The sequence below is a fragment of the Desmodus rotundus genome, chromosome 8 (genome assembly GCF_022682495.2).
Source record: "Desmodus rotundus isolate HL8 chromosome 8, HLdesRot8A.1, whole genome shotgun sequence".
Classification (NCBI taxonomy): domain Eukaryota; kingdom Metazoa; phylum Chordata; class Mammalia; order Chiroptera; family Phyllostomidae; genus Desmodus; species Desmodus rotundus.
The window spans coordinates 103,163,017-103,184,623 of record NC_071394.1 but is presented as its reverse complement, the minus strand read 5'-3'; the positions used below and the strand labels follow the sequence as shown (position 1 = coordinate 103,184,623).

Sequence of the window (21,607 nt, the reverse complement as noted above, 5' to 3'; positions counted from 1 at the left end):
GAAACACTGACTTGAGAGAGAAACATAAACCATTTGGCTCTCCTAAGCTCCGACAGGGACCCAACCTGCAAGTGAGGAATGTGCCCTGACCAGTTAATTGAACCCCTGACCTTTCTGTGTACTGGAAAACTAATCAACTAAGGCACACTGGTAAGGACTAGTCTTTTTAAATAAAATTGATTCAGTAGCCATGACCAATTCTTTACCAACAGAAATTTCCCATCTTTCCATTCATGTATTCTTCCAGTTTGAGCCATTTCTTTTTTTCCCATCGTGTCCTTCACTATTTTTTGCAAAAAAGGAAAATCTATTTACTGACTATTCACATTCTTAAAAATGTCTCCTGTTAGTATAAATTAGCAATGGCTAAATGAAATATAGAATTCTTGTCTGTATAGGTTCCTGACAACATGTAGAGATGTAAGTTCATTTCACAAAATTCAATCCTGGTTTCAGAAGCTAGGAGGCAGTTGAGGGATCTGTCAAATACATATAAAATTACAGTGACCTTTGTCCATGCCCAACTTATACCCCTAAATTATAAGGATGGGCACAAGGATAAAGCCAAAGTTTTAACCCCTTCACCCAACTATATATTATCAGCTCAATTAGCTAATTCCTTCAGGAGAAAGTTAAACTCATAGTAATAAAATTTTAGTAAGACATTTCAGGAACCTAAACTCATAAATGAGAAGAAATCTATTCCAAAGGGAGAACGAACAGAGAAGTAGAAAAAGAACTTACAGAAGGTATAATAGTATGTTAAATTTGACTTTACTGTTATTTTGCAAAGTAGATATCCCATAAGACAAGAAAAATAAGGCTAGATTATTTCAGGTAAATGATGTAAAACCATGAAAAGCTGGTATTGTGTTCCTTGGCTCATTACTTTCAAAAATATAATACAAAACAGAAATAGAGGACTGAGAATTTTAATGGGCAAAGATGATTTCTTTCAAAATAAAGTTGTCAGTGCTTTGGTACACTGAACCCTTCTTCTAAGCCAAACTGGAGCATAACGTTTCACAGAATCACTATGAAACATTTATAAATATCCCTTACAATTGTGAAGAAATTTAGGAAATGGTACTTTGTGCAGGGTTTAAAAAAATCTAAATATAAAAATTTGACTGGAGGAACCCATTGTAGATTAATAGGAGAGGGTTAAGATGACACAGTTGTACTTCCTCTATGGGTAAGTGGTCCATGTTTCCTGTAGGTTGGATGTGGAACACTTAAAGGGAGCAAGCCTGAGTAGTTTGAAAAGACTTTGGCCTCCAAGAGTACCTACAGGGGAAGCAACTCCAACAGAGGAAACATGAGAGCCAGGGGCTGAATTACAAAGTAAATAAGCCAAAGAGGGCAATGACTGCTCTAGAAACTAGTTGTAAATCCTCAAGCAGGGAAGGTTCTCAAAGGAATTCACAAAAGGTTTACACCTAATGATCAGGATATCCAACATAGCTGGATAGCCATAACTGTACTTTTTAAATAAGATGAGTTCTCCTCCAATGAAAATGCAGTAAAGTATCTTTAAAATGGACTTCTGAAACCAGCAAAACCATTTTCTAAATTGAGGATAAAAGTAAGGTATTTTTGGCAAAACAAGACCTCAGATGGTTTGAAAACACTCTTAATGAAAGTAAACTAACAGAAAAAAAATGTTGGAAAGTGTACTACTGTATAAACAAGCAAGTATTCAAACTAAGCAAAGAAGTAAAAAAAACTGTTTATCCTTAACATTATAAATTCCAGACCAGATATTTTCAACTGGTGTGCCGCAAGAATTTTTAAAACATGCAATACTTGACTGACTAGTTAGGAGCACTGACCTCTTTTCCATTAGATTGTCGAATAGAAAAAGAACAGCAGCCAACACAACAATAGCCATCTAGTGTGAATTAATCAAAATTAATACCCTTTCTCCCCTTTTTTATGTTTTTTTTTTTAATTGTTGTTCGAATACAGTTGCCTCCATTTTCCCAACTCCACTTTCTCCTGACCACCCACCCCTACGTCCAACCGTCCATCCTTCATCACTTTGGCTTTGTCCATAGGTACTTTATTCATGTTCCTTGAAGATCCTTTCCTTGTTTTCCCAGTTATCTCTCTCCCACATCTCCTCTGGTCACTGTCAGTTTGTTCTTTATTTCAATGTCTCTGGTTATATTTTGCTTGCTTGTTTGTTTTGTTGATTAAGTTCCAGTTACAGGTGAGACCATATGGTATTTGTCTTTCACTTCCTGGATAATTTTACTTAGCATAATGTTCTCCAGTTCTATACGTGACAAAGAGTAAGAGTTCCATCTTTCTGCTGCATAACATCCCATTGTGTAAATGTACCACTGTTTTTTCATCTACTCATTTATTGATGGGCACAAAGGTTGCTTCCAGCACTGGGCTATTATAAATTGTGCTGCTATGAACAGAGGAATACATAGATTCTTTTGAATTAGTGTTTCCGAATTATTAGAGTATAATCCCAGAAGTGGAATTGCTGGGTGAAAGGGCAGTTCCATTTTTAATTCTTTGAGGAAATTCTATTCTGTTTTCCACAGTGGCTGCACCAGTCTGCATTCCCACAAACAATGAACTAGGGTTCTTTTCTCCACAGCCTCCCAAGCACTAATTTTTGACTTGCTTATGAAGGCCATTCTGACTGGTGTGAAGTGGTATCTTATTGTGGTTTTATTTTATTTTTTTAAAAGATTTTATTTATCTTTAGAGAGGGGGAGGAAGGGAGAAAGAGAGAGAGAAAAACATCAACGTGTGGTTGCCTCTTGGGGGCCACCTACCAGGGACCTGGACCACACTTAGGCATGTGCCCAGACTGGGAATACAACCAGTGATCTTTTTGGTTCACAGTCCAGCACTCTATCCACTGAGCCACACCAGTCAGGGCTCCTTGTGGTTTTAATTTGCATCTCTGATGGCTAGTGATGCTGAGCATCTTTTAATGTGTCTCTGGGTGCTCTGTATGTCCTCCTTGGAGAAATGTCTGTTCGGGTCCTTTGCCCATTTTTTAATTGGATTATTTGCCTCCCTGGAGTGGAGTTCTATGACTTCTTATATATATTTTGGGGATCAAATCCATGACCGAGATGTCATTGGCAAATATATTTTCCCATATAGTTGGATCCCTTTTCATTTTGCTGATTTTTTTTTAGCCATGCAGACACTTTTTATTGTAATGAAATCCCATTTGTTATTCTTTCGTTTATGTCCCCTTGCTGTAGGAGACATATCGGTGAAAATACTGTCGTGTGGAATATCTGAGATTTTCCTGCCTATGGTCTCTTCTAGCATTTTTTGGTATCACGGCTTATACTTAAGTCTTTTATCTATATTGAGTTTTTTTTGTGAATGCTGCAAGTTACTGGTCACGTTTCCTTTTTTCCCCTGTAGCTGTCCAGATCTCCCAAGACCATTTGTTTAGAGGCTATCTTTACTCCATTTTATGCTTCTGCACCCTTTGTACAATATTAATTGACCATAAAGACTTGGGGTTATTTCCGGACTCTCTATTCTGTTCCATTGATCTATGTGTCTGTTCTTATGCCAGTATCAAGACTGTTTTGACTGCTGTGTCCTTGTAATATAGTTTGATGTCAGCTATGGTGACACCTCCTAGTTTGTTCTTCTTTCTCAAAATTGCTAGTTATTTGGGGCCATTCATAGTTTCATATAAATTTTTGAATGTGGTGTATCTGTGAAATATTTCATTGGTTTTTAAATAGGGATTGCATTGAATCTACAAACTGCTTTAGGTAGTATGGACATTTTGATGATGGTAATTCTTCCAATCCATGAACACAGTATATGCTTCCATTAATTTGTATCTTCCTTAATTTGTTTCTTGAGTGTTGCATAGTTTTCTGAGTCAGGTCTTTACTTCCTTGGTTAGGTTTATTCCTTGTACTTTATTTTTCTTGTTGCTATATCAAATGGGATTTTTTTCCTGATTTCTATTTCTGGTATTTCGTTGTTGGTATACAAAAATGCCTTTGATTTCTGAACATTGACTTGGTATCCCCCTATTGTGCCAAATTCACTTATTATGTCGAGTAGTTTTTTGGTGGAGTCCATAGGATTTTCTGTGTACACTATCATGTCATCTGCAAACAATGACTGTTTTTCTTTCTCCTTTCCAATTTGGATGCCTTTTATTTCCTTTCCTTGTCTGATTGCTGTGGCTAGGACTTTCAACACTATGTTGTATAGAAGTGGTGAAAGTGGACATCCTTGTCTTGATCCTGATCTTAGTGGGAAAGCTTTTAGTTTTTGCCTGTTGAATATGCTGTTGGCTGTAGGTGTCTCATATATGGCCTTTATTATGTTGAGGTATGCTCCCTCTACTCCCACTTTGCTGAGTATTTTTATCATAAATGGGTGCTGTACCTTATCAAATGCTTTTTCCACATCTATTGATATGATCATGTGATTTTTGTCTTTTTTTCTTTTGCTTATGTGATGTATTATGTTTATTGATTTGTGAATATTGTACCATCCTTGCATCGCTGAGATGAATCCCACTTTATCATGGTGTATGGCCTTTCTGATGTATTACTGTATGCTGTTTACCTATATTTTGTTGAGGATTTTAGCGTCTGTGTTCATCAGCAATATTGGCCTATCATTTTCTTTCTTTGTTGTGCCTTTGTCTGGTTTTGGGATTGGGATGATAAAAAGAGTTTGGTAGTCTTCCCTCCTCTTGGATTTTGTGGAATAGTTTGTGAAGGACAGGGGTTATCTCTTCCTTAAATATTTTATAAAATTCTTCTGTGACACTGTCCAGTCCAGGGTTTTTGTTTGATGGGAGTTTTTTGACTACTGCTTCAATTTCACAAGCTGTTATTGGTGTGTTCAGGCTTTCTGCTTCTTCATTCAGTTTTGGAAGGTTATAAGTTTCTAGAAATTTGTCCATTTCACCCAGGTTTTCAAATTTCTTGTCATACAGTTGTTCTTGGTAATTTCTTATAATACTTTGTATTTCTGTGGTATCAGATGTAATCTCTCCTATTTCTGATTTTGTTTAATTTTGTCCTCTCTTTTCTTTTCTTGGTGAGTCTGATTGAAGGCTTGTCGATTTTGTTTATGTTTTCAAGGAACCAGCTCCTGGATTTATTGATCCTTATCATTGTGCTTTTAGTCTCTATGTCATTTAATTCTGCTGTGATTTTAATTATTTCCTTCATTCTATTCGCTCTGGGCTTTGTTTGTGGTTGTCCCTCCAGTTCTTGAAGATGTATGGTAGGGTTGTTTATTTGAAATGTTTCTATATCTTTTAGGTAAGAATGTATTGCTATGAACTTCACTGTTAGGACTGCCTTCGCTGTGTCCCATAGGTTTTAGATTGCTATGTGTTCATTTTCATTTGTTTCTAGAAGCATCTTTTATTTCTTTCTTGATCTAATTCTTAACCCATTTGTTGTGTAATGACATGCTATTCAATCTCCATGAATTTGAGTGTTTTTGAGTTTTTTCCTTGAGGGTGGTTTCTAATTTCAGACCCTTGTGGTCTGATAAAATTCTTGATATGATTTCAATGATTCTGAATTTGTTGAGGCTTCTTTTGTGTCCTATCATGTGCTCTATCTTTAAAAATGTTCCATGTGCATTTGAAGAGTGTGTATTTTGCTTGTTTGGGATGAAAAGTTCTCTCTGTGTGTGTATAAAGTTAAGTCCATTTAATCTAATGCATCATTGAGTTCCACAATATCCTTGGTTATATTTTCTTAGGAAGATCTATTCATTGTTGACAGTGGAGTGTTAAAATCCCCTAATATAATTGTGTTCCTGTGTATATTTTTCCTGAAGTCCTCCAAGAATGTCCTTATGTATTTCCAAGCCCCTATGTTTGGCTGCATGTATGTTTCTAATATTTATGTCTTCTTGATGGATTCTTCCCTTGAATATTATGAAGTGTCCTTCTGTGTCTCTTTTTATGACCTTTGTTTTGAAACGTAGTTTTTTGGATATGAGACTGGCTACACTGACTTTTTTTACGCACCTGTTTGCTCAGAATGTGTTTTCCCAATCCTTCACTGAGTCTGTGACGGTATTTTGTTCTCAGGTGGGTCTCTTGTAGACAGCATATGTGTGGGTCATACTTTCTTATCCATTCAGCTATCCCATGTCTTTTTAAAAAAAGATTCTATTTATTTATTTTTAGACAGAGGGGAAGGGTGGGACAAAGAGAGGCAGAGAAACATAGATGTGTGGTTACCTCTCACATGACCCCCAGTGGGGACCTGACCCACGACACAGCCACATACCCTGACTGGAAATCAAACAGTTGACCCTTTGGTTCACAGGCTGGCAATGAATCCACTGAGCCACACTAGCCAGGGCTATCCTATGTCTTTTGATTGAAGCATTCAATACATTTACATTTAATGTTATTAATGATAGGTCCTTCTTGATTGCCATTTCACTCCCTTTGTGCTTGTGTTGCTCTCTTTCTGTTTTTTTCCCCTCTTCTTAAAGCAGTCCTCTCACCATATCTTGCAATGCTGGCTTGGTGGAGGTATACTCTTTTAGCCTTCTTCTGTCTGCGAAGCTTCTTATTTCACCTTCATTTTAATTGAGAGCCTTGCTGGATTGAGTAGTCTTGGTTGCAGGCCTTTGATGCTCATTACTTGAAATATTTCTTGCCATTCCCTGCTAGCTTATAGTGTTTCTGTTGAGAATTCAGCTTAGCCTTATCAGGGCTCCCTTGTATGTTACTTCCTATTTCTCCCTTGCTGCCTTTAAGATTCTCTCTTTGTCTTGGAATTTTGCCATTTTAATTATGAGTTGTGTGTTGGAGTGGGCCTCTTTGGGTTCCTCTTGATTGGGACCCTCTGTGCTTCTTGCACATATGTGGCTTTTATTTCATCAAATTAAGGAAGTTTGACATCATTACTTTTTCAAACAGATTCTCTATCCCTTGCTCTTTTTCTTCTCCTTCTGTTATCCCTATAATGTGGATATTATTATGTTTCACGTCCTGCAGTTCCCTTAATGCCAGGGGTGTTAAACTCATTTTCACCGGGGCCACATCTGCCTCACAGTTGCCTTCAAAGGGTCGAATGTAACTTTAGGACTGTATAAATGTAACTACTCCATAACAGTGAAGCAAGAGTTCAGCACAACTGCTGGGTAGAAATAGGGTGCCGGGCCAGTTTCAGCCTGCCGGCCTTGTGTTTGCCATCTTTGCCTTAAACCCTCTTCATTCTTTTTGCATATTTATTCCTTTTCTTGCTCTTTCTGGGAGTTTTTTCTACATTGTCCTCCAGGCCGCTGATTTGATTTGATCCTCTGCTTCATCTAGCTTTCTTTTGATTCCTTCTACCATGTTGTTCAATTTAGAAGTTGTATTCTTCATTTCCTCTTGGCCTCTGTTGATAGTTTCTATGTCCTTTTTTTATGCTGATATATTTTGCAGTAAGTTTCTCGTAGTTTCCCTATAGTTTTTGGTAATTAGCACTGAGTGCATTGAGCTTCCTTGTAATCATTGTTTTGAACTCAGTATCTGATAGTTGATTTGCCTCTGTTTCATTTAGCACTTTCTCAGGATTCCTCCTTTCCTTTCGATTGTGGGTTGTTTCTTTGTCTTCCCATTATTTGTGAGACTCTTCTTGTTTGCTTCTGCTTGTTAAATTGATCTGTTTTTGACTTGCTGATATTGTAGTGTGAACTTCTGTGGTAGGAAGCCTAATGAGATTCAGTGGTGCAGTCTCCTTGATCACCCCAACCAGATGTTCTTTGGATACTTTTTATGTTGGTTCTCAGGATGTAATCGGGTTTTGATTGTTGTTGGGTCTTTCTTTGGTGGGTCCTTGCCTGCAGCTGGTTGACTGAGGGTCACTCCCCCCCCCATGTCTTGTGTGTTGTTGTGCAAGTGCAGATAGGTTGTGCCAAGGCTGATTCTTGTGTCTTCCCGAGATTGTAAGCTCAGATATCCTCCAACCCTAGCCAGCCCTAATACCTATTTTTTTTTTCAAGGTTGGCAAAATCTAAGTATTTTTTGATATGCTGCAGAATTTTAGGAAATTAGTTTATATGTGCCACGAGATGAAAAAGGACGAAAATTATTGGTTAAGAGGACAAGCAAACATGGGGAGTGTTGAAATACATTTCGAGGACCAAGATGAAACCGCAACTGTGTAGGGTGACACATCAGCAAACCAAAACTTAGATAACTTTTGTGTCCTTGTAAATGCTCTGCTTGACCAGAAACACAGTATATTCAGTCATCCAATCCCCAAGTGCCGAGTCAACTCTGGGCCTTCTCACTCCAAACAAGGTAGGCTATGTGACCACAGAGAATCAGATATTCTGTATTTGTTAACTTCCTTTTCCTTTATTATTTATCCTATTGAAAAAGGTTGAAAAATCACTGCTCTAGACAATTTAAATGAAACAGGTAGATGGGGGGAATGTCAGGATATTTTTTGTTGAAGGAAAGATATTGAAAAGCTATTGATGAGTTTAAAATTTATAAACAAAATATAACTAGGGGGCTTAATATTTTAAAATAGGTTTGGGAACAGAAAAATTCATCATAAATGGCAAGAAAGAATTGTATGTAACACTAAGATGAAAAGTATAAGAAGGTGTAAAAATCACGAACATATAAGTCCCAATATATATACTATGAAGTATACCAAGCAACAACTTTAAGTTAACAACAGTACTTAGCGACTTTCACACATTCCTCTTAAAAAACACAGAAAAAGTAAGCAAAGGTACAGGTAATATGAATGACACAGTAAATAAAAATGATTAATAAGTAACACAAGACTAAACTGTGTTTTGCTTACTCATAACTGTAAACCTACTTTTGCTCTACACTGTAAGCACATGTTGTTCTTAGAAAATTAACCAAACCACTCAGAACACATTCCCAGATCATATAAGAAAACAGAAAGCACAACTTAAAAAAATTGATATATGCATAGCTGGGTAAAACAAAAATAATACTGAAATCTATGATTAAAATGGAAATCATACAGGTAATCAAAATATTAATCATTTATTGTCTATGAAAATATTCTGTGTCCAACTTCTAAGATCAGTATAGTAATTAAAGATATATGCACTATTGAGCTTTAAATATGATTATTAACAGGAAACAAATGAGCCAAAAACACTAGTCCTATGAAAAGAGTAGTAAGATGAACAAACCTCTGGCATGAATGATCATGAAAAAGAGGATACAAGTAAAATGGAGTAAAAAGAGCAATTGGGTAATGATGGGGGAGTAAACACAGGTTACCTCCTCTCACACCTCTCAAAACCATGTTAAAATTACAACTAAAACATAGAACAACCATCTCTCAGAACTGTCAGTAATCAAGTTCAATGGAAGTCTGAAAACTACAGAATTAAAGAAATCATATTCATCCAGACTGGTAGGAGGAGTGGAGATATGGAATGACCTGGTCCTATATCCACGTGGTGGATAAAAATTCAGGAGGTACAGCTCAGGAGCTAGGTGTCCCTGCCACTCACCAGACCCCTGAGCCCAGGGTTCCAGTGCCAGGAAGAAAGATCCCTATAACTTCTGCCTACAAAAACCAGTGGAGATTGAATAGGTACGAGAAACTGCTGGAGTACCAAGCAACCCACACATGACCTTAATCAGACTCACTCCCTCAGACCTCTAGCAATGGGATAGAAGCTTGAAAGACATCAGTGGCACATGGGGAGGAACAGAAGTGTCTGCAATCAAAGTGTGAGCTTGGGGACAGTTTTCTCTCGTGACAGAAAGGTGGACAGAGGCCACTGTCCTTTTTCTGACCCTTCCCCTACACAGCCACATAGCCAGCAGGATGATGCCATATCTGAGACTCCATCAACCTGGTTAACAATGTTTGCCCTGTACTGGAGATCCCCGGAGGCTCCGTCTCACACAATTTACAGCCATTAACAGTGGCTTTTCCATATATATGACTGGTCATGGCTCATACTTCACAACTTCCTAAATACTTTCAAACAAACAACAGCTGGCCTCAGTGAGCCCCCAGCCACAGTATATTTTGCCAAGTGGCCTCAGCCCCAGCACTAGAAGCAGCCAAACTAGACTCACAGCTTGGTTTCACAGAAGAATCTCCAAATCCAACACAAGTAGCAGCCAGTAGAAGCCATCTCAGATTGCTTTATAGCTTATGCAGTGTGGCCCTGGGCACAACACAGGTGGGGGCTAACCTTGGCCTGCAACCAGCCAGGAAAACCCAGGGCTTGTGCACCAGTGTACAGCTACAGACCATGTCAGAGCACCACCACCTGCCCCTGCACAGCCGATCTCCCATGGTAGGTGAACACTGGTGGTCAGTGGTCACAGTCAATCTGTGCAGCTGAATTGCCTGTGGACGTCTCTCCCACTGACCAGCCAAATAGCAACAAGGCTCAACTACAAGAGGAGGGTGTACTCAATCAACATGAAACGCATACCTCAAGTATCCTGCTTGGGTGATAGGAGAGGCTATGCCACTGTGTATTACAGGACACCTGCTACATTAGACCACACTACCAAGAAGGGAGTCATAGCAGTTCTACCAAATATATACCAATAGACACAGGGAGGCTGCCAAAATGAGGAAACATGGCCCAAATTTAAAGAACAGAGCAAAACTCTAGAAAAGAACTAAACAAAACAGAGATAAGCAATCTATCAGATGCAGAGTTGAAAACACTGGTTATTAGTATGTTCAAGGAACTTAGTGAGGACCTCAATAGCATATAAAAGATTCAGTAAAGAAGAAAGGATTCACTAATTGAAATAAAGAACAATTTACAGGGAAAAAGAGTATCATGCATGAAGCAGAGAATCAAATCAATCATTTGGATCATAAGGAAACAAAAAAACAACCATTCAGAACAACAAGAAAAAGGAATCCAATAATAATGAGGATCGTATAAGCAGCCTCTGGGAAAACTTCAAGGGGTACAACATTCACATCATAGGGGTGTCAGAAGGAGAAGAGGAAGGACAAGAAATTGGAAATCTATTTGAAAAAATAATGAAAGAAAACCGCCCTGATCTGGTGAAGGAAATAGACATGCAAGTCCAGGAAGCACAGACAGTCCCAAACAAGATGGATGCAAAGAGGCCCACTCCAAAATATATCATCATTAAAATGTCAAAGGTTAATAACAAACAGAGATTCTTAAAAGCAGCAAGAGAAAATAAGTTAGTTACCTAAAGGGTAGTTTCCATAATACTAATAGCTTATTTCTCTAAAGAAACTTTGGAGGCTGGAAGGGATTCACAAGAAATATTCAAAGTTATGAGAAGCAGGGACCTACACATCCAAGACTGCTCTACTCAGCAAAGCTATCATTTAGAATCAAAGGACAGATAAAAAGCTTCCCAGACAAGAAAAACCTAAGGTGTTCATCATCACCAAACCATCATTATAGGAAATGTTAAAGGGACTTATTTAAGAAAAAGATCAAACTATAAAGAATAAAATATCAATAAATACATATGTATCAACAATTGAATACAAAATCAAACTAAGCAAACAAGAAGAACAGAGACAGAATCATGGATACAGAGAATGTTTTTATGGTTGCCAGATGGGAGGGGGTGTGGGGAATGGGTGAAGAGTTGAGGGGAATAAAGACAAGTAGGTCCTTCTTAATAGCCATGGGAAGTAAAGTTCAATATAGGAATTGGTGTATCCAGAGAACTTATACACATGACCCATGGACATGAACAATGGTGTGGGGATTGCCTGGGGGAGTTAGGCTTCTATATGAGGGGGGAAAAGGTGGAAAAATTGGGACAACTGTAACAGCATAATCAATAAAATATAATTAAAAATAAGAGCCAATAACAAGAAATAGAAAAGTTTTATGAAGTAACATGTTATGAAATAATAAATCTGGATACAGTGATGAAATTAATATATTTTTAAATGTTTAAAGAAAGCTAAAATTAGCAAAAGATAGATAATTTAGATAAGTAATCAGTGTAGAAGTAGAAATGGTAACAAAAGAGCTTTTCCTCAAAGATAACTAAAGACTGACATGGCTTTAACAAGAGAATTCTATCAAAGTTTCAAGGAAAAATTAATCTCACTCAGAAAAAAACTGTTTCAAAACAGAAGAAGGGCAAGAAACTATTGAACATATTTTACAAAGAGAATAAACTTGATTCTGAAGCTGGATCAAGGAAAAAATTATGTCAAACTTACAAATGAACACATATGTGAAAACCCTAAAATATAATGTATTGTATTTAAGCAAAATAAAATAAAACCAAATACATCATGTTCAAACAAGATTTCTTCTAGAAAAGCAAGGGTGGTTTACCATTAGATAAACCTGTGAGATTCAGGCTCATGAATACATGAAAAAAAAATCTGAGAAAACAGAACACAAAAGAAATTTTATCATATATCAAAAACATATCTCAGAAATCACAGAAACAAAGGACTTTAGATGCCTTCTAAAGAACAAAAAAGAAAAAGAACATTTGCTTTCAGTAATACTTTTATAGTGCTCATAGTTCTGACTAATTCAACTAGACAAGAGAATAAAACAAAAAGAAGACAAAAGTGAAACTGTTTGCAGATGATATAACATTCTACACAGTAAACCCAACACATTTAACAAACCATGAGAATGCATTGAGTTCTGACCTGATGGAGATCCCGGCCAATATGGAGGTGTAGGTAGAAATGCTTCGCTTCCTCACACAACCAAAAGAAGGATAACAACCAATTTAAAAACAATAAACAACCAGAAGTGCCAGGAAATCAAACTGCATGGAACTCTGACAGCAAGGAGTTAAACATTCACCCAGACTGTTAGGAGGGGCAGAGACAGGCAGCTCAGCAGAGAGGACTTGGGGCAAGGCAGCTGACCAGGTGCACAAAGCAGGGATGGCTTAACGGGAAACTAAAGACTCAAAACTAGATGTAAAATAATGCAGGGATTGCGAAGGTAAGAGAAACTCCCAGCCTCAAAGGAGAGTTTTTGGAAAGTGGGGCTAGAGCACAGCAAGTGAGCAGCATTGTTCCCTCTCTGTCCCCTCCCCCAGACAGAGGCACAAAAAAGCACGTGAGTTGCCCTGCCCTGGCAAACATCTAGGGCTCTGCCCCTTACGACATAATAGATGTGCCATGAGAAAGAATATGGCCCAAATGAAAGTATAAGTCAAACCTCTAGAAAAAGAACTAAGCGATAAGGAGATAGACAACCTATCTGATGCAGAGTGCAAGACACTAGTAATCAGGATGCTCTCAGAAATGATTGAGTTCAGGTCGCAAAATGAAGGAACAAATGAAGGCTACCCAAAGTGAAATAAAGCAAAATATAGAGGGAAACAAGAGTGAAGGGAAGGACACCGGGACTCAAATCAAAGATCCGGAACAGAAGGAATAAACAAACATGCAACCAGAACAGAATTCTTCATTTCAAACAATTCAAAAAAAATGAGGAAAGGCTTAGGAACCCGTGGGAGAACTCTAAGCACTCCAACATCCGAAACATAGGGGTGCCAAGAAAGAGAACAAGAGCAAGAAATTGAAAACTTATTCGAACAAATAATGAAGGAAAACTTCCCCAATCTGGCAAAGGAAACAGACTTCCAGGAAGTCCAGGAAGCTCAGAGAGTACCAAAGAAAATGGACCCAAGGAGGAACACCCCAAGGCATATCATAATTACATTACCCAAGATGAAACATAGGGAGAGAATCTTAAAAGCAGCAGGTAGAAAGGAGAGAGTTACCTACAAAGGACTGCCCATAAGACTATCAGCTGATTTCTCAAAAGAAACCTTCCAGGCAAGAAGGGGCTGGAAAGAAGTACTCAAATTCATGAAAGGCAAGGACCTACATCCAAGATTACTCTATCCAGCAAAACTATCATTTAGAATAAAAGGGCAGATGAAGTTCTTCCCAGATAAGGTTAAGTTAAAGGAGTTCATCTTCACCATGTCCTTGTTATATGAAATGTTAAAGAAGCTTATCTAATAGAAGATCAAAAACAATAAACAGTAAACTGACAACTAACTCACAACTATCAACAACTGAACCTAAAAAGAAAAAGAAAAACTAAGCAAACAACTAGAATAGGAACAGAACCAGAGAAATGGAGACCACATGTAGCATTTTCAGTACAGAGGGGAAGAATGGGGTGGGGGAGAAGGTACAGGGAATAAGAAGCATAATTGGTAGGCATAAAATAGATGGGGGAAGGTTAAGAATAGTATAGGAAACCGAGAAGCCAAAGAACTTGTATGTATAACATGAACTAAGGAGGGATGAGGAATGCCGGAGGGTGGGGGAATGCAGGGTGGAGGGGAGATAAAAGGGAGAAAAGATGGGAAAACTGTAATAGCATAATCAGTAATATATAATTAAAAAAAAAAGAATGCATAGAATTCTAATAGGTAAAATATGGAAGACCAACATAAAAATGAAGGGTTTCTGTGCCTCAGCAAACACCGAGCAGAAAACACTTTTAAAACTAAACATGAATCATATGACAAAACTATAAAGTACTCAAAAATTAACCTAATAAAGAATATACAATACCTCTATGAAAAAATTTAAACCTCATATAAAAGATCTAATAAGATTTGAATTTAAAAAATGCACCATTTTTATGCACAAATGATTAATTGTAAGATAAAACCTCAATTCTTTCCTAAATTTATCATGAAAGTAAATGCAGTTCCAATATTTAAAATCCTAACAGATGTTTTTGAGGAACTAAACAAATGTACTTTAAAAATTCATAAAGAGGGGAAAAAAATCCAGAAGGAGCGAAGTGTATTTTAAAAAGAAAGGTTAAGAAGGAATCACCCAAAACGAGGCGGTCATATTTTTAACATATACTATATTATAAAGCCACAATAATAAGGAACAGAAACGAGGAAAAAGGTCAAAACAATAAGAGACAGCAATATAGATGGTACTGGTACATGATACATGTGGAATCATGAAGTAGGGAGGGGAGGCTTTGTAATGACTTTGCTGGAATCTACATTCTCCCGAGGAAGGATCATAAATTCTTCCTAGTTTTTAGTCAAAGCTCTGTAAATAAAATTATTACTATTTAAAATCTCTACCATATTAATGACACTATTTAAATGCCTTATTTCCATTCTCCTACTTCTATGCCATTCCAAAAAAGCCTATTTGAAAAGCCTATCCCTTTTGAAGCCTTCTTTCTCTTTTTTTAAAATAGAAAGGTGTATTTCTTCATTGATATTTCCTCTGGACTAGTTTCTTCATTAATATTTCTTATATAAAAAAACTAAAAAAGTATTTCTTATATAAAAGAACTTTTAAAAATATTTTAAATGTTTATTCATTAATTTTTAGAGAAAGAGAGGGAAGGGGATGCTGGTAGGGGGGAGAAACATTGAGTTGTTGTTCAACTTATGCTTTCATTGGTTGATTCTTGTATGTGCCCTGACCAGGGATCAAACCTGCAACAATGGTGTATTGGGACAATGCTCTCATCAATAGAGCTACTTGGCCAGAGCATAAAAGAAATTTTATGTGGAGGAAACTGATACAGTCATAATAAAAAACAAAAAGAGAGAAAAGCCGAATTTTAAACCTAACCTTAAAATGTAAAGAAGAATCTAAAACAATAAGTAGAGGTGGGACAAAAGTTGGTTTACAGTTATGAGTACATAAAACACAAAACATATTTTGTGTTATTAAACCTACTTCTGCCCCACCCTTTATATTCAGGTAATATATGTGAAATACATCAATAATGCTGGGAAAAAGGACATTACAGTTTCAAAAGATTAAATGAAGATTTTAACTATACTTACTGAAGTATCAGAGTAACCAATCGAATAGCTTCCACAGCAACATCATATTCCTTATCAAGTGTCATTGATACAATGCGATCCTGAAAATAAGTTACAAATCAAATCAACCACAAGCAGAAAATAAGTCAGGACAGACCTAAGGAAACATCTTTTGGCAAGTGCATGCAAGACTCAAGATAAATTAAATGGAAGCCTTAGTCTTAAAACTGTATTATTATAACCCTACTCACACAAAGGAGGTATTTAGAATAAATGTTCATAATCTAAAATCTTTCTCATTGACTTGCATTCCCTAATACTGAGACAAATTAACGTTAACTTGCAAAGTTAATGTAATTATAAAAAGCTGTATTAAAGAAAATCTTGTTTTAAGCAAGGGGGCTTTCTGTCAGAGGGAATAACTGAAAACTGATGTTTGTAATATATTTTGTAAAGCAGAGATTTATTCATCTACTTAATACAGGTTTATCTAAAGAATATGCTGTAAAGAATACGAACTAAACACTGGTTGTGGTAATGGCATTTGCTCAACTAGTTACAAGTAGCATTTTTAAGATGAAAAATAAAATAAGCTAAGCTTTCTTGATGCTTACCTTGAATCGGTTTGTGAATAGCTCCAATTTGGGGAATAATTCTCTATTCGTATACAGACTCTGTAGAGCTTTCAAGCACTTCAGCCTGACTTCTCCTTGCTATAGAAATACAAATAAAAACACAAAAGAAGTGATCGATTCCATGTCAAAAGGACTGAAAAGATTTTCAAGTCTCTGTGAAGACTCATGTAATTTTTAGCTTAACCCTTCCATTACTTCACATTGTAATTCAACATAGGATGAAACTTCAATTGTATCAGCTGTGTTTCACTTATATTAATTAAAAATGCACCAAAACCCCTTAGTCATTTGAAAGTAACCTACACCTTGTTCAAACATCTACCAACTCTGATTCAGCATGGAGTATTATCCACCTTATACTATGGCACTTTGAGAGAATTTTTAACCTATTATTTCAATTTCAAGGGTACTCCAATTTGTATTCATGTAACTACTGAATAATCCTGAAGAAAAATCTCACTCTGTAGTTTAAAGGTGATCAAAGTGTATTCAGTATCATCTACAAATTTAGCCCACTCTCTCAAAAGATTCAAAGAATACTGAAGTTTCTATTTTCAAAAAGAAACAATGTGCTATAACAATGAGTTCAGGTTTTGCAATCAGAAAAAAATAGCTTTTATTTCTAATTCTATAGCTTAATAGCTACATGAGATAGCAAGTGCATTACCCTATTTTGCCAGATATAATGTGCTGCGTGCGTAATGTGCACCCTTATTCCCCCCCCTCCTCAAAATTGGGAAAAAGTACACATTATACATGGCAAAATATGGTTAATCACTCTAATAGTTTTCTCATTTATAAAATGATACTAACTTCATAAGGTTGTTACGAGGATTAAATGCTGGGGTATGCTGGTAAAAGTTTTAACACCTAGCTCTGGGGACCGGGCCCTGAATTTTTGCATTTGCAGATTTCAGTTTTGTAAATAATCCCTCCATGGCCAATTTCAAGATACCAAGGAGATGTTATTCGTAAGGGGATGTGCATAATCACTCTCTTGCAAGCTGATCCAAGGTAGTTCTAGCATACTACTGAATTAGATGTTTGTTGGTTAAAGTCTCTAGCACACAGGAAGTACCTGAGGTGCCAGTAGTAGATGTTGTTGTTGTCCCTCCTAGATCCCCGTAAAGGAGGCTAATCTTCCTCTTTCCTCCAGTGTTGATTGCTAATAGCTCAGATCTATACCTTTCTGTAGAGAACTGACCCCGGCTGAAAAGAACCACCAGGCACAGAGATTCCTGGGAGATTATGCTCCATCTTGTCACTCCTATCCACACCCTTTCTCTCCTCCAGGCTAAGGCCCATAGCCAGAGGGGAATGATGTAGGACAAAAACACACAACCTCCTTGTCTCAGGGCAGGACAACCTCTGAGATGCAATTTATTCTTCAAAGGTCCTGGTGAGATCTTGTTAGGTAAGACTTATAAATCACATTTCAGTTAGTGTTTCCTGCTTTATCTTACTTTCCTCATTTTCTCACAGGCTTTTCAGAGTATAAACCTCAATGTACCGCAAGCACAGAAATCTCTGACTCAGGCTTGTCTTCTAGGGAATGTGAGCCAAACAGTTTGTACCTACAGTGGTGGTCCTAGGAAGCTGATCAATGATTGGATTATGGGGTTGGAGCACTTGAAAGATGAATTATTATGAAGAAGGACCCAATTACTGGATAGCAGCCATTTTCTAATTTACCTGTGGGTGAAAGGGGATGTGCATTTGAGGGAGCAGGGTGAGTAAAGAGTATAGAACTGCATGGCTAAGAATCACTGATATGTTAAAGAAAGAAAATGACAAGTTAATCACAAATTTTAAGCAAATGTTGCCTCTTTGGCAATATTTAAAGAGACACTTATCCTTTGCAGATAAAGAGCTGATGATCATAATGAAGACCAGGCCCAGGACTGAAATTTCAAGGTAGCAGACTTTAAGAGAGTCTGCATCCCAGACAAGTCTCCCATGCCAAAACCAGAGCTATATAAGAAAGAGATGCAAGTCTAAAGAATATCTTGGTGGATGCAGCTGAAAACCTTTAACTCCAAGTTTCCCATGAACTTGTGGGCCTCAAAATAAAGCTCATATTCCTTGTTAGAGAATAGTATGCCCCCCACCTTCAACTATATGAAAGCCTCAAATGAAGTAAGTGCCTTAAGGACAATGCTTATAGCACTCCTCATGATATACAGGAAACTCCCCTTGTGGCCACTAGTCTAAGGTCAAATCTCAGCATGGCCCAAATGAAAAGTATTCTGTCTGCTAAGGGAAGAGAAGGATTATATGCTCTAAGTGCTAAAGGAATGGGCCAATCTAAACAAGAAGAAAAAAAGGAGAAGATGCTAGGGATTGGATGCTGGGGGTATTGGATCAGAGAGTAGAAATAAAAAATAGGAGAGTTTTTGGATATAGGGCACTCTCCCTTGACTCTGCATTTAAGGCCCTGTTAAAGATACCTGGAAATGGTCCAACATATTGCTGGATGGCTCTTGTAAAAGGCAACGGTGCATATTAAATGCAACAGATAACAGAATTGTGTGCCAGACTATGAAGGAAGAAATTCAAAGACACAGGAAAGTAAGCAGGCAAGACAGAATCTATTATATAAGTTCAGAAGTCCCTCAAGTTGAGTATGTTTCTCAGGAGGGCCCAGAGAATACTTTGTCTACCAAGGCAATAAGAAAAAGACTTGTGATAGAGACATGGGCATTACTGAGAAGCTCCATACTGCCTGTGTTTCACAGGTTAGGGCTGAGTGTGGGAGATAAACAGAACTTAAGCTTCCAATAGCCAAGAGATGACAAGGTCACAAAATAGTAAAGACAAACTATTAGATGCAAGGGGGGCATAATCCAGGGGTGGGCAAAAGTAGGTTTACAGTTGCAATACGAATAAATGATACAATAACTAATAAATAATACAAGATAAACTGTGTTTCACATATTCACAACTGTAAATCTACTTTTGCCCACCCCATAATTGCCATGGACAACAAGGTTAAAGGGTAGCCCCACGGGGATGGATGGAGATGCCTCATAGGACGTGGTATTATTCCTGGAGGCAAAACAGGTGGAAAACCAACAAAGGTATTACATAACCACAAGAAAGCAACAATGGATGAACAAAAGACTAAAGATAGCGGTTGCAATGTAAAATAACAACCCCAGACCTAAGATAGCATGTAAGTGGTTTCCTTAATGGTCTCCAACTATATATTTAAAAGCAAGGCCAAAAAAGATGAAATTACTCCACCTATCCAAGTTCACACAGCAAATTACAGGTAGATCAAACACATTAATCAGGTTTTATCTTCACCTTGTCCAGTGATGACTCCCAATCAACTACCTCTCCTCCCAATCTGTTTCTTCACCGATAGCATGCCCTGTCCACATTACAGGCACTTAACAAGTAACTTAAGTGCTACCCATAGAAGTGTTTAAAAAAAAAAACAAACCCTGTAAACTAACCTAATCAGATGAAAATGCTAGTTTCCTTTTTGGTAATTGTTCTCCTATCTTCTGATGATATTTCTATTATAGCACCTGAATACTTTGTTTTTCCATTACACAAAGTTTTATTTGAATCTGAATGCTGTTTGCACAGTGCCTAATGCATAGCCACTACTAAATAATTATTTTTTGAATGAGTAACTTAAAAAATACATGAAAACAGGAAAAAAAAACAACCCCAAAAACGAAATAGCTAAAGGTAAAGTGACTTGTTGAGGGAGGGGAATGTGCAATATTTGTCAGAGATTCTTTATTCTATCAACAATTTTTCAAAATAATCTTTGAAGAAAAATGTTAGGAGCTATAAAAAGTATTATGAAGCAAAATGGCCCAATTTCATAATGAGCTGTATTTTTATTTTACTTTTTAAAAGATTTTATTTTCAGAGAGAGGAGAAGGGAGGGGGAAAGAGAGGGAGAGAGACATCAGTTGAGAGAGAAACATTAGCTGGCTGCCTCTTACACGCCCCTAACCAGGGACCTGGCATGTGACCTGACTGAGAATCAAAGCAACCTTTTGGTTCATAGGCCAGTGGTGATCAATCCACTGAGCCACACCAGCCAGGGCATGAGTTGTACTTTTAAACTCATGCTTCTAGAAGAAAATGCTGATTGTTACTAAAATGCATACATGTGATACAGATATTCAGTGGGAATACTTTGAAAGAATTAAAATAAACCAAATTCAGGTGTCTTGTCAAGGAGAGGTGTGTTTGCATATGGCAGAGGTGAAGGGAGTAGAGAGACATGGTGAAATGGTTTTTTTTTTTCCGGCTTTACTGAGACATAATTGAAAAACAACTTCTCTTTGATGACTTTGGACAAATACACATATGCCTGGTACTATTACATACAATTAAGTCAGCAAACATATTCACCACTTCCAAAAATTTCCTTGTATCTGTTTATTTTTATTTACTAAGGAGAGAAGATATAGTCTTGGGAGGGACACTATTATGTACTGCTGGGAAAGGCAGTAGGAAGACTGGCCTCCACTTGGGGCACTCTTCCTCTTGGGAGCATGCCAGGGCCTTTCTTCCCCCTCTTTTTCCCCTAGGCGTGTTATCTTCGCCTTTTTCCTAAGCTCCAAGGGCCTTTTTTTTTTGTCTCTGTAACTTGTTTCCTGAGCCTATGCAGCCCAGCTGGCTTACTTTTACTATGTCTGTAACTTTGTAAATAACTTTGTCTTAAAATTTGAAATAAATGAACGAATGAATGAATAAATAAATAAATAAACAATAGGTGGGCTTTCAGCCTGGAACACCTCCTTACTAAGACATACAATGAGTCACCAATAACAAAACATACATAGCATGGTGGAAACAAAAAGTCTAGTTAACCCTGCCTGGCAGGATCAGTGTGGCATGGCTGGTTGGAGCATTGCCCTACTTATGGAAAGGTTGCGGGTTGGATTCCCAGTCAAGATATATACCTTGATCACAAGTTTGATCCCTGTCAGGGCAAGTACAGGAGGCAACTGATTATTTTTTTTTCTCTCTCTCTCTAAAATATCAATGCATGTATCATCAGACGAGGATTAAAATAACTGTCTAGTCAGCCGCATTGAGAGGGTGGTGCCAACTCTGCGGGTAGAGTGGTAGTAATGAACTGAATGAGGTAGTGGCCTCCCTCTGGCCATACAGGGATAAATGGGATGCAGATGACCTCCCCATCAACAAGGATGAGTTGATGAAATGGGTGAGGGTG

At 37.5% G+C, this 21,607-nt stretch overlaps 2 protein-coding genes across 6 annotated transcripts in view; one reads left to right on the top strand and one right to left on the bottom strand.

Annotated features, from left to right (window-relative positions):
- NCK1 (NCK adaptor protein 1) overlaps positions 1 to 21,607 on the top strand; it is a 553,292-nt gene that overhangs the window by 205,033 nt on the left and 326,652 nt on the right. The window lies entirely within an intron of this gene.
- The window catches only part of STAG1 (STAG1 cohesin complex component), a 389,253-nt gene that overhangs the window by 113,037 nt on the left and 254,609 nt on the right, over positions 1 to 21,607 (bottom strand). For all 3 annotated transcript variants that reach the window (XM_053929346.2, XM_024565652.4, XM_024565653.4), the window contains 2 exons: positions 16,381 to 16,479; positions 15,788 to 15,867 (listed from right to left, as the gene is read on the bottom strand). In XM_053929346.2, the coding sequence (XP_053785321.1) occupies positions 15,788 to 15,867; positions 16,381 to 16,479 (179 nt within the window). The remainder of the gene's footprint in view (positions 1 to 15,787; positions 15,868 to 16,380; positions 16,480 to 21,607) is intronic.